At 42.1% G+C, this 12,717-nt stretch overlaps 1 protein-coding gene across 2 annotated transcripts in view; it reads left to right on the top strand.

Annotated features, from left to right (window-relative positions):
- The window catches only part of tnika (TRAF2 and NCK interacting kinase a), a 93,603-nt gene that overhangs the window by 48,583 nt on the left and 32,303 nt on the right, over positions 1-12,717 (top strand). For both annotated transcript variants that reach the window (XM_046061730.1, XM_046061729.1), the window contains 15 exons: positions 3,073-3,237; positions 3,845-4,105; positions 4,570-4,676; positions 5,397-5,512; positions 6,275-6,372; positions 7,444-7,512; positions 8,319-8,425; positions 8,609-8,711; positions 8,834-8,983; positions 9,557-9,656; positions 9,779-9,949; positions 10,074-10,217; positions 10,507-10,641; positions 11,160-11,260; positions 11,513-11,662. In XM_046061730.1, the coding sequence (XP_045917686.1) occupies positions 3,073-3,237; positions 3,845-4,105; positions 4,570-4,676; positions 5,397-5,512; positions 6,275-6,372; positions 7,444-7,512; positions 8,319-8,425; positions 8,609-8,711; positions 8,834-8,983; positions 9,557-9,656; positions 9,779-9,949; positions 10,074-10,217; positions 10,507-10,641; positions 11,160-11,260; positions 11,513-11,662 (1,977 nt within the window). The remainder of the gene's footprint in view (positions 1-3,072; positions 3,238-3,844; positions 4,106-4,569; positions 4,677-5,396; positions 5,513-6,274; positions 6,373-7,443; positions 7,513-8,318; positions 8,426-8,608; positions 8,712-8,833; positions 8,984-9,556; positions 9,657-9,778; positions 9,950-10,073; positions 10,218-10,506; positions 10,642-11,159; positions 11,261-11,512; positions 11,663-12,717) is intronic.

Raw genomic sequence — 12,717 nt, 5'->3', positions numbered from 1 at the left:
TAGGACTGAAAGAGGAGGGAGATTGGGGAAGAATGTAAGAAGAGGTAGCTCCTCTATGTGTGACCTTAGTGCTTCTGCGCCAGCAGACATATTCAGACAGAACCTGGCTGAGGGCAGACTAAGGAGTAGTTGCTCCTCTGACCGTTTGCTATCCAGCTGTCCAAACACTCCAGCTCCTTGGTTGGGCCTTTCTCCTCGCACCTCTCCACAAAACTCCCCCTCATACTCCCCCTTGTCCTCAAGCCCATGCTCCTCGTCCCCTCCATTCTCTCCTGACATCCTTGCGTCCAACATGGTCGACGCATCTTCACCACCTATCCACACCCACATCCTCTTACCCGTCCACATCTCCTATCCCCTCCTGATCTCACCTGCCTCTACCCCTCAATGCTCCCTGTATGGCTCTCCCTTTGGATCCCAGACCCAGCTTTGCATCAAATCTATTGAGTGCTAGATCCTTGTCTAAAGTACACATGAGAGCAAACACACACACACACACACACACACACACACACACACACACACATTTTTGTACTTCTATATTTGTGACTGAAGTGATGCATTCCCAAGCCCCAAATCCTAACTTTAACCATAACAACTTCATGCTGAACTTATCTTGTACCTTGTGGGGCATTTAGTACTGGTCTGTTCCACAGTAAGGTGTTGGTATACACACTTATTTTGTAGCTCCAAATTTAAATATACTTCGCATATGATGAAATCTGAATCGGCTGTAATTAAGAAAAGGAAAATTTACAATCAAAATATTCCCAATCTGATGAATTGAGTACATTTTTATGTTTAAAACTCTGATACATCTACTGTCTCTCAGCCAAAAGCTGATGCTAACCTCAACCCTAAAAACTAGTCCAAACCTTCAAACAGCCCATTGTCCTCACTTTTCAGAAAATATCCCCACTCTCAAGGTCTAAAAGTCAAATTCGTCCGCTCAAAGATAGAAGTACAAAAGCTTACATACATACTGTACATACACACATACACACACACACACACACACACACGCACACACGCACGCACGCACGCACGCACACACACACACACACACACACACGCACACACACACACATCGTGCACATTAAAAGTCTGTAAATATATCAACACTTATCTCTACAAAGTGTGTGTATTTAAATGTTAATAATAATAAGTTTGTTTCAGAATTTACATAGCTGCATTTATTGCTTTATTTCTATACTAAAAATATTCTACTACTGGGACTGAGATCTAAAGGAGAGGTGTCAATATTCAGGAACGGTCTCTAATATCACCCTGTAGCTTAGTTAACCACAGCCCACCCCCAACATCCCACACTGCCAGCCACCATGTCACCCTAATCACTCAGAGCCCCACAAAGCACCATGGCAGGAGCTCCTAGCTATATTGGTGTCGATGTCATCAGGAAAACCCACTCATCCCAACTTCTCTTTAGGTCAGTCAACCAGTGGATAAATCCCGGCTTGGTGATGGCTGCTGGTCAAGTGGTGGTGGGATCCTTCTAACAAACCTGAATCCTCAGAGGATGCCCTCTGTCCTCCATCTGCTCTCCTTCCTCATCTTTTTCTGTGTCCTTTCTGGGTGTAGATGCAGCAGTGGTCAAAATTAACTTCCTCTAATGATCTGTTTTGCCTCTTAGAATCTCTGCCATAGTAGAAAGAGCTTTTGGGTGGTAGGCTGGAAATAAACCCAAACACACAAAACGAAGATTTAAGCAACACTACCCAAAAGGTTTTTCTTCTTTAAAGGACTCTTCTATGAATAATCTCTCTTTCTCTTGAAGGTCAGTTGATGTTAATGTTAATCTTGATCGTGTACTCCCTCTACAGATTAATCTTGACTTCAATCACAGCAGTGCCTCTCCTGAATCACCGAAAGTTTATTTTCCATTGGTTCTTTGTAATTAACTGCTGTTTATGTAGAATTCATTCCTTCATCAGTAGTTGCCTTTTTTACGGAAGTGAACAACTTACATTTTGGAGGTCTTCTTCCTCCATAGATGTCATAGTTGCCTAGTTGTTGTTGATGCCCTAGTAGGCCTCTAACGGAAATATTGGGAATGACACACTATTGCATAGTTGTTCTGACCCAAGTCATAATCTTGAATTATCCTACTAGATTATGAGCTCATGTGGAATAACAGAAAGCCTCTGAAGGGGATAGTTCTCATCACACACTCATGTTTACCTGGGGGCTATTGACACTATGCCCTGCTGAGCCATGACTCAAATCATCACCAACAGTTGAGTAGATTGTTTAGAGTGGAGAAGTGTGATTTAGAGGCTGGGAGCGTTCCTCAGAGCCTTCTCTTACTGCACAGCAGATAATCAGATAATCTGATTACACTAGAAAGAGGAGCTTTCAACCCTCCTCGCTCAGATATTTGTGCTTGTTGACACTGGTGTGCATGCGCACTCCAACAAGTCAACGGACACAGTCACTCAAACTCTTATGTATACTAACAATCAAACATGGTCTTGTATCAAGGTAGTGCACTGCACACTCTACCTTTGCACATGGTGAAATCAGTGATTTTGGTTTGTGGTACCTGCTAAGGAAGATTAGAGATAATTCTGGACCTTTCCTCACAGCCATCAGACAATCTTAATTATGAACTGTATGTTGTACATGAAGACACACATATAGGTACAAGTAGATGTGAGAAACAGGAAACAAATTTACAGCCAAAAATATTGATTGGCATATTGGCATCCATTAAGGCATCCATGGCATTCCTTAAAGGGCTTCTGTGGAAGTCTGGATTTGCAACTGTGTAATTATTCAGAAGGAAGCCGTTAAGACAGGTAACGACAAGAAAAACAAGACTTCAACTGAATACCTCAGCAGCAGTTGAATCATGATTCATAAATGTAAAAGATGGCTGTACAGATAAAGGGAAACACAGAACACCTCACCCACACTGTCCCACAATGCTGGGTGAAAAGATTGTCTGCTGGCTAGTAGGGGTGCGTGGATAAGGCACCCACAGTGGGTTAGGCATGGTGATTGGTTGTGCTGCGTGCTGGCCTGTGAGTGACAGTGGTTTGTGACCTGTCCCAGGTGGAGGAACGATCTAAGATGAACAGACAGAGCTCCCCAGCGCTGCAGCACAAAGTGTCCAACCGCATCTCCGACCCCTCCCTCCCTCCCCGCTCCGAGTCCTTCAGCAGTGGTGGCATGCAGCCTGCCCGCACCCCACCCATCCACCGCTCCATTGAACCACAGGTGTGTGTGTGTGTGTGTGCGTGTGTGTGTGTGTTTGGGTGTGTGGGTGCTGAAAAGGAGGCGTATGAACGTTGACCAGTATATCCAAACAAATAATCACAAATCTCTTTGCTCCTTGTGCCATGAACTCTTAATGGTTCATGGTTTAAGGAGTCCATATCAGTCAATCTCTCTCTCCTTCATTTCTCTATCTCCCTCCTTACTGTCTTTACTGTTTCTATGTGTATTTTTCTTCATCACAATCCATATACTGCCATTGTATTTCCCTACAAATCTTTATTTTCACCTTTTCATCAATTTTGCTGCCTCTTACTTTCTTTTTCTACTCTGTTAATTTCTCCTCCATCACTTTGTACCTTATTTCTTTCATTCCTTCCCTCATTATCTCCCTCTACATTTGGATCTTTATTTGTTTATGTCTCCATCCTTTCCTTGTTCCCGCTGCCGACTGGCTCGCTCTATACTCTATACTTTTTCCATCTATCCTTCCTACCTCTGCTTCCTTCCTCCTTTTTTCTTTCCTCTAACCTATACACCGTCAACCTCACCCCATCCACCTAACTTCCCTTCACCTCTCAGTCTGTCTTTCTCTCTCTCCCTCCTACAGATTGCCCACCTGGTCCCAGTGAAGACACACTCCAGCTCCATGTCTGGCTCTCAGTCTCTGCAGGACCAGTCCGGCTCAGCTCTGAGTGAGGGCATCAGTGTAGCCTCCCCCAGGCCCGAGATGCCCCGCCAGAACTCAGATCCCACTTCTGACACCCCCGGTCCCCCGCCACGTGTCACAGGCAGGGAGGAACGGGAACGGGACAGAGACAGGGATCGTGACAGGACCGCCTGGCTAAGAGAGGAGGACATCCCACCCAAGGTCAGAGAGACAGAAATTGTTATTTTAATTTGTTGTACTTTATATGAAATCTGGTATTATATTAGATTGGAGCAACGCTGTTTATATGTTGTAGTGAATTTTTCAATGATGCTTAGTCTCATTTGTTTGGTTACAGCTTTTGCAAAACTTGAAAAGAGCTATTGGGTGTAAGCTGTTGACTTTGATACAAGGAAATAAAAACATGATGGGAAATGCCTCACTTGCAGTAAACTGGATTTATTTTAATTAAACTTTGTTGCCATTGTTAACCAGGACAGGTGTAACCCCACAAGCCGATCCACATTACTCACTTTTTTACCCCACATGTTTTAATACACCACCACATGGATTTAATAATGATATCATAATCAAAAAACTGAAACTGAATTCCTTGCTAGGGGGTTAAAAGTCAAGCTGTACAAGCAATAATGGCCTTCTGTCTGTGTGTACTTGTGTGTCTCCAGGTCCCACAGAGGACCACTTCCATCTCCCCAGCCTTGGTCAGGAAGAACTCCCCTAATGGAGGAGTGGGTCCGGGCCCTCGCACGAGTTCTCAGTTCATACGGGCCAGGTAAAGCTCGTATTCTTAACACATTCTTTAAACTACAATCCTTGCATTTCTAATGTGTGTATATATAGTTTATATAATACCATTACAAAAAAGTGCTGTATATATATTTTTCCATTTCAAAATTGTTATTCTTTTATATTACATAATCAAGTGTGTAGTTCTACAAATTCAAAGCTTTCCCAAAGACAGAGAATGCATATAGACACCATTCTTCCCCCAATTTGATTATGATCATATATATGATCATCCGTGCCCCCAACCCCCTCCAACCCCCTCCACCCTCCACCCCCATGAGGGAAACAAACACATATGCGATACAAAAAAATAAGTAAGCAAGATATTCACATGGGCCATTCTCAATGTACATTAAAACTTGTTACAATTCAAACTATTTATATTCATGAGCTTCTGAAGTTTAATTAGTGATTCATCTTCAATACTATTTAAAACTGGCTGTGAGGTATACAGGAATATACTTTTACAAAAACTGCTAGATGTTAAATCAGATTAAAATTCAACATTGTTGAGCAGAAGCTATTGATTGCAGAAATTCCATCATACTGCATCAACCCTGTTTTTACACAACAGTACTTGCCTTATATTATATAAAAGTACATAAAAACATGGCATTTTTAAAATGCACACATCTGTTTTATATAAATATGTTGTATAATTTTACAGAACTTAGAAATGAGTGAAAATGTTTCCCACCTGTTTCAGTAACCCAGACCTGCGCCGCTCAGAACTCTCTCTGGACGCCATGCTGCAAAGAACTTCCTCAAACTCGTCATCCTCCTCCTCCCCTTCATCTCAGGGAGGCTCAGCCGAGAGGAGAGGTACAACAAGTCGCACGGAAACTCTAAAAGCCACAAAAACACACGCACGCGCACACTCAAATGAAAACTGACATGCGCACACACATACCGGCAAATACACAGACATGATTGCATGCAAAAAATTTAAAACTTGCTTTTGTATACATGCATATGCGGACGCAGAAACACACAAACCCACATACACTCACAGGGCTTCAGCGAGTTTCAGAGGCTATCAGTGGGTCATTGTCAGTCGCAGTTCTGCTCTGATCAACCTGTCTGATGTGCCCTGTTACTCTCAGCCTCCGGAGAGATAGAAGAGAGGAAATGAGAGAGGGTGATAGAGAGAGGCGTACAGGGATGTGTCAAACAACAGGCCAGAGGGATATCTAAGATATGCATGGATCTCCCCTTGACAAACACATGGCAGAGAGAGAGAGAGAGGTTGAAGTATGGTAGGATCGGTTTTCCTTCATGTTTGTTGGATGTTATTACCATTTTGAAATAGGGTTGACAGTAGATATGGCTGAAATGTAAAACATGAGACAGATAGTACCAACATAGGGTAAGAAAATATGAAATGGCTTTAAAAATATTTAATGAATGGCAATGTGCTTTCACTCAGACAAGAAAAGTGTTTCATAATGTAATACACATTTAAGATATAATTTTTAAAGTGAAGTCTGTCATTTTTTCAATCAACTTGTTTTTTCCCAGGGAGTTTAATGAAGCTTATTAGTATATGTAGGTCAAATGGTGTAATTCATTCCTTGTTCTGATTAGGTCAAACCAAGCAGGAAGGATCCCCTCCAGGAGCTAATCAGGAGGCAAAGCCCAAACAGGAGGAGGGCCGTGAATCCGCCAGACCCAGCAGACCTGCTGTGAGTAACACAACACAGACACACACACTTACTTTCTATCACAGCATTCTCCTCTCTGGGAATCTTCTACAGCCCTCTTCTCCTCTTTTCTGCTGTTCATCTGGTTCTTTCTTTCTCTTTCTCTGCCTTGCTCTCTTTGTCCTTTCATTCTTCAGAGCTATAAGAAAGCCATAGATGAGGTTAGTGACACTGGAGTCCTCTTTCTTTTATCCCGGTTTTCCTTTGCCTCGATCTTCAGAGCCCCTCTTTCCCCTGGCATGGTGGAGTTAGTTGGTTTCACAAGAAGATGACATTTGTTTCTTTTAACTTAAAAATATCAGGGTGGAATGGTGATGGCAGTGCATGTGTGCTTTTTACACACATACCTGAGAGAGTGTATGTGGACGTGTGCATGTGCGTGCGTGTGTGCGTGTGTATGTGTGTGTGTGTGCGCGGATGTATAGTAAATTGAACTGCCAAGCACCTGAACAGTCTCTGAATCTCTTTTCCTGTTTCTCTATTGTCACGGTTACTGGTCAGGAGGAGCTGGTAAGCCCACCGTGTATGACGGTCCTCTCTCCACCCCCACCCCCCACCCCCCTGTCTGCATGATTTGGTCTGATCCATCGGCTGGATTGAATGGGGAGGGAAGGGAGGGGCGGAACCATGGGCCAGGGCATGGGGGTGATTGGTAGAGGCAGCGCAAATTGATTCTGCACTCCAGTACTCCAGAACATCAAGCCTGATTATCTGTCTTTCTCTCTTATGACCCATCTTCACAAAGTTAATATATTGCTCGTGAGTAGATAAAAGTGCTGAACTGTGATCATTTCTTATGTCACAAAATAAAAAATTTTGTGTGGCAAAGCAGAACTAATGGTCTCAGATAAGCACTCTTGTTCCAGGACACCTCTGTTTACAGGCCCTGATGTTTGTGACAACAAATCAATTGTCTTCTAGTCATGATGCTGATGGTTTGTCCTACTCTTTGCCCCTCTCTCCTCCCCTCATCATTGTGTGTGATTTGGTCTCTCACAGATGAACTAATTGACTTAGTCTCTTTCTCCTCTCCTCTTCTGTTCCTCTCTATAGGACCTAAGTGCACTGGCTAAGGAGCTCAGAGAATTGAGGGTAGAGGAGGGTAGCAGACCTCCAGTCAAGGTACAATGACATTTATAACAATGATGTGTGTGTGTGTGTGTGTGTGTGTGTGTGTGTGTGACACTGTGTGTGTGTGTGTGTGTGACACATATGTCAGGTCGGCATTAAAAAAAAACAATAAAACACTTGTGAATGACTATTAAACAATTTCAGAACACTGTACCAGTGAACCGCATCAGTATTTAAGAATATATATATTTTTCCCATGGAAGTTGTTAATCTGAAAGGAATGATGTTAGATAGATATCTTTTTGCAAAATTATGCCAATCTCTGATATAGCTGAAATACCGTAGTTGGTTAAGTAATTCTTTATAAGAAGTGGGAACTTCAAGTTGTCCAGTGGAGGTTTCTTGTCAAATAAAGCTATGTTTACATTCATTATTTCTCACCAGAACATGTGTGTGCATCCTTGAGGTTGAGCAAATATTTTGAATAAAACAAATAAAACATTTGAAAAGGCAATTTTTTTGAGGATTTTAAATTGTGCATTTTCTTATATCTATGTTTACTAGCTTGTAGTCTTCCTTGCCTTTTTTGGCACATTGCAGCATACTCTGTGGGTTCCTGCCACTAACTACAAAATGCTGATCAGCAGAGTAGTGTGAAACCAGCAGCAGGAAACACTATACAAACAAAATAAGGACCCACGGTGAAAAGATTGCTTTATAGCACTACTAGCAGTCAAAAACTCTACAGAAAACCTAATTCCACTGTAAAAACATTAGACTTAAACAATTTTGAAAAAGTAGTCATTTAAATAAAACACTAAGCCTAACCCTAATAAGTGATTTTTGTTCTGATAAAGGTGACAGATTATTCGTCCTCAAGTGAAGATACAGATAGCAGCGATGAAGACGGGGAGACAGTAGGGCATGATGGGACTGTTGCTGTTAGCGACATCCCCCGTATCATGTAAGTTGTCCCCTGTGTTTTTGTTTTTCCCTCTCTGAGTTTTTTCAAGCTGGACTTGTCAGTATTGATTTGTGTTGAGATATTCATGTCTCTGGAATATGCGCCATGCCAGCAGCTTGTCAGGACAGTTTTGGCATAATTGCTTTGTAAATAATCGGGTCTGTGTGTTTGTGTGTGTTGCAGGCCAGCAGTGCAGGGCAGCACTGAGTCGTATGGAGGGCTAACAGAGGACTCCCTGGGAGATGCCTATAATAGCTCCAAGGATGGCACTCTAGTGATGAGAGAGGTGATGAATTTGCACAGCAACGTCTTGTGTTTTACTTCTAATGTCCTCGCTTTCCTGTAAAGATCATATATCCGCTTTCCTTCATTTCTCTACTTTTGTTTCTCTCTTTTTCTGTCTCTCAGGCAGATGAGAGGAGGAGAGGTGGTCACACGGAGAGCAATGGGTTCGGAAATCACAGTAACCATGGTAACCTCCCTGACCTGGTGCAGCAAAGCAACTCTCCCTCAGCCACACCCACCACAGCCCTGCAGGAACTGGGTGAAATGGCTGAGGTCAGACACGCACATGTTTCTCTATTTCCATGGGGACAGCTAATTGACATAATGCATTCTTTAGCCCCTTACCCTAACCTTAACCATCACAACTACATGCCTAACCTTAACACCTACACTACCCCTTACGTATACCTAAATCTAACTCTAACTCTAACCCTAAAACCAAGTCTTAACCCTCAAACAGCCATTAAACTTCCAGCATTTCAGGGGTCCAGCATTTCAGTCCCCACAACACTGTCAGTATAGTAGAATCCTACTTGTTGGATGCCATGAATATAGTAAAACAATCCCACACACACACACACAAACACACACACACTCATTCCTGGATATAGTGCTGGAAACAAAACATAAAACTAAATTAATACAATAAGTATTAAAATTATATTAAAATCTACAAATTAATTATTCAAAGTGATTCAGTGACCTGTCATATTTGATGTATCACACCTGGCAAATCTGTCAAAAACAAAGTAAAAGACATGTTCTTGGTATAAATTCAGACAACTCTGGGTAGCGTGTTTATGTAGCCTGCTGCTAAGTAATAACTCACTGTTTTCTGTCTTACAGTTTGGTGTGGGCGGGTCCAAAGCGTCCTTCACCCCATTTGTTGATCCACGTGTCTATCAAACCTCCCCAAGTGAAGACGACGATGAGAACTCAGCGGCAGGTAAGCAGAGCATAAGAAAGTTAATTTTGCGTAAGCAATTCCTGCGCGGCTGTCATAAAAATCTAATAACTTATATCTTTCTGTCTGTTTCGGCATCTCTCATTTCTTCTATGGTATCCCAGCTATGTTTGCTAATGAGCTGCTGAGGCAAGAGCAGGCCAGACTAAACGAAGCCAGAAAGATCTCTGTGGTCAATGTCAACCCTACCAACATCAGACCCCACAGTGACACACCAGAGATCCGCAAATACAAGAAACGCTTCAACTCTGAGATCCTGTGTGCTGCGCTCTGGGGTAGGAAGAAACATCATTCATCTTCCTTATGAAACAAAAACATTTTAACCATCTTGAATGCTTCCATCTGTCTTTCTCTGTATCTGACTGTATTTCTGACTCTTGTGTTTATGTGTGTGTTTAGGTGTGAACCTGTTGGTGGGGACGGAGAATGGTCTTATGCTGCTTGACCGAAGTGGACAAGGAAAAGTCTATAACCTGATCACGAGACGGCGCTTCCTACAGATGGATGTGCTGGAGGGGCTCAATGTGCTAGTCACCATATCTGGTAGGTCTAACACACACACATCCACTCTGGATGCACAAGGTAAAACACAAGAATAGATAGGAATAAATATTAAGTGTATCATCACATCTTCGGGGTTATTCCGTTCCTCTCAAAGTACAAATTTAAGTGATATAGGTCAGTCACAGTGGCCAAGTAATCTGCCATTGTGTGCTGTTTACAGTCGAGTAGGCTTCTAAAATATTTGGGTTTTTTTAAGATATACATTTATTGCTTAATTTCAAGGAATTTGATCTAATTTATCTTTGTCCCTTTGCCCTTCCCCTTTCAGGGAAAAAGAACAAGTTGCGTGTCTACTACTTGTCCTGGCTGAGAAACAGAATATTACATAACGACCCGGAAGTAGAGAAGAAGCAGGGTTGGATTACCGTTGGGGAGCTGGAGGGCTGTGTCCATTACAAAGTTGGTAAGGACCTGTGTGTGTGTGTGTGTGTGTGTGTGTGTGTATAAACACACAAAAGAAAGTGTTTTTGTTTTGAATTGTTTAACTGCATTTTACTTTTGCTACCGGTTACTCAGATTAGGTGTCAGTTAGATTGCTTCATGCTGTTAAGGGAAGTTGCTGTTCATTTTTTATTTATCTAGTATTGCATTCTGATTATACTGACTCAAGGATGTTTTCTGGATCTTTCCCTTTATGTTTTCTTCATATCAAATGCAAGAGATTTAGACCAGTAGGGGAGCAGATGACAGGTACTAAGGCTCCTTTTAACAGGAAGCGACAGGGTTTATGATGAACATGGTCCTAACTTTTATAAACAAAAGATTTCCAACGTATCATCTCTTAATAAATACAATGTACTTCGGGTCAGGTTGTTAAAGTCATAGTTTGTCAGTTCATGTTCATGTGAATCCAGCGTTAGAACGAGTTCCACTTTGAAGTGAATCTGTGCTTGACATGTGTATGTGTCTGTCGTGTTTCAGTCAAATACGAAAGGATTAAGTTCCTGGTGATTGCACTGAAGAACTCTGTGGAAATCTATGCCTGGGCTCCCAAACCCTACCACAAGTTCATGGCCTTTAAGGTATGGAAAAACAAACATGCACATACTTCGTATGTATTATATAGACAACATTTTTTTCATCATCCAGCTTAAGATCAATCATTTTATGCTTTGTTTCCCTATGACTTTGTATTTCTCACTCCATACCCCTCATGATTCCCTCACCATTACTCTACCATCACCCTCTATCTCTGAACATCTTGGCTATCCCTCCTTCTCTTCCTGCTTTTATTTTCCTTCTCCTGTCTGTTTCTCTCTCCCTCTCTTTTGTAGTCATTCACCGAGTTGCAGCACCGCCCCCAGCTGGTTGACCTGACCGTGGAGGAAGGTCAGAGGTTAAAGGTCATCTATGGCTCCAGCGTGGGCTTCCATGTCATCGATGTGGACTCGGGCAACCCTTACGACATCTACATCCCCTCACATGTGAGTACAGGGCTTCTGCTAGTGTGTGTCTTTTGTTAATCTGCAGTAAACATGTTTTCTGAATTAGGCTATCTCATCCCTAATGAATTTGAATGAAGAACGACACATGATGTAAGAAAAGGGATAAAAGTGTTTTTCAGTCCTTCTTGCACTGTTCCAGCTGATCTCCACACTGTGCCAAGGTGACTCCGTGACTCATGACATTTAGCACAGGGTTCAAAATTCTTGGGCGCTGTGCCGGAATTCCGGTTTTATATTTGACAATATAATTATGTCTGTGGCAATTATTTTTGCACACTTCTTTTAACTGTTGCACAATATGTGCGTGTGAAGTTCCAATCATCAGCAAAATTGGTGGCTAGGTGTATACACGAAAGAAAGGAGACTGGCACTTCCTGACTACGCGGACACTCATTGGCTATTGTAGGCTGTGGATAAGGCATGGAAGTTTCTGTTGGGTCATTTGAGGTGTCAATCGGTCAACATGTAGCCGCTTTTTTTTGTTTACGTGCTAACTATAGTTAGGCTAATATAAAGCTAGTATTTATTGAAATAATAATGCGCTTTGGACTAAATATTTTACTTGATTGGATCGTCTGGACCTTTGCCAACGTAACAAGGACAGTTTTGTTGGAATGTAATCCATCGGTGGACTATAGCTTCACAGATAAGTGGTGTCGATTTTAATTGTAGGCAGTGCTTGAAGTGGGCCGCGGGTACCAGTACGTCTACATTTTAATCTTTGGCGTACTGGCACCTGCCCTCTCCATATCAGGTTTTCTGGGCACTATGTGATGCTTACAGTGGGTACGGAAAGTATTCAGACCCCTTTAAATTTTTCACTCTTTGTTTCATTGCAGCCATTTTCCAAAAATCAAAAAAGTTCATTTTATTTCTCAGTAATGTACACTCAGCACCCCATCTTGACAGAAAAAAACAGAAATGTAGAAATTTTTGCAAATTTATTAAAAAAGAAAAACTGAAATATCACATGGTCATAAGTATTCAGACCCTTTGCTCAGTATTTAGTAGAAGCACCCTTTTGATCTAATACA

Source organism: Micropterus dolomieu, linkage group LG11, assembly GCF_021292245.1.
Source record: "Micropterus dolomieu isolate WLL.071019.BEF.003 ecotype Adirondacks linkage group LG11, ASM2129224v1, whole genome shotgun sequence".
Classification (NCBI taxonomy): domain Eukaryota; kingdom Metazoa; phylum Chordata; class Actinopteri; order Centrarchiformes; family Centrarchidae; genus Micropterus; species Micropterus dolomieu.
This window is presented reverse-complemented; position numbering and strand designations above follow the sequence as displayed.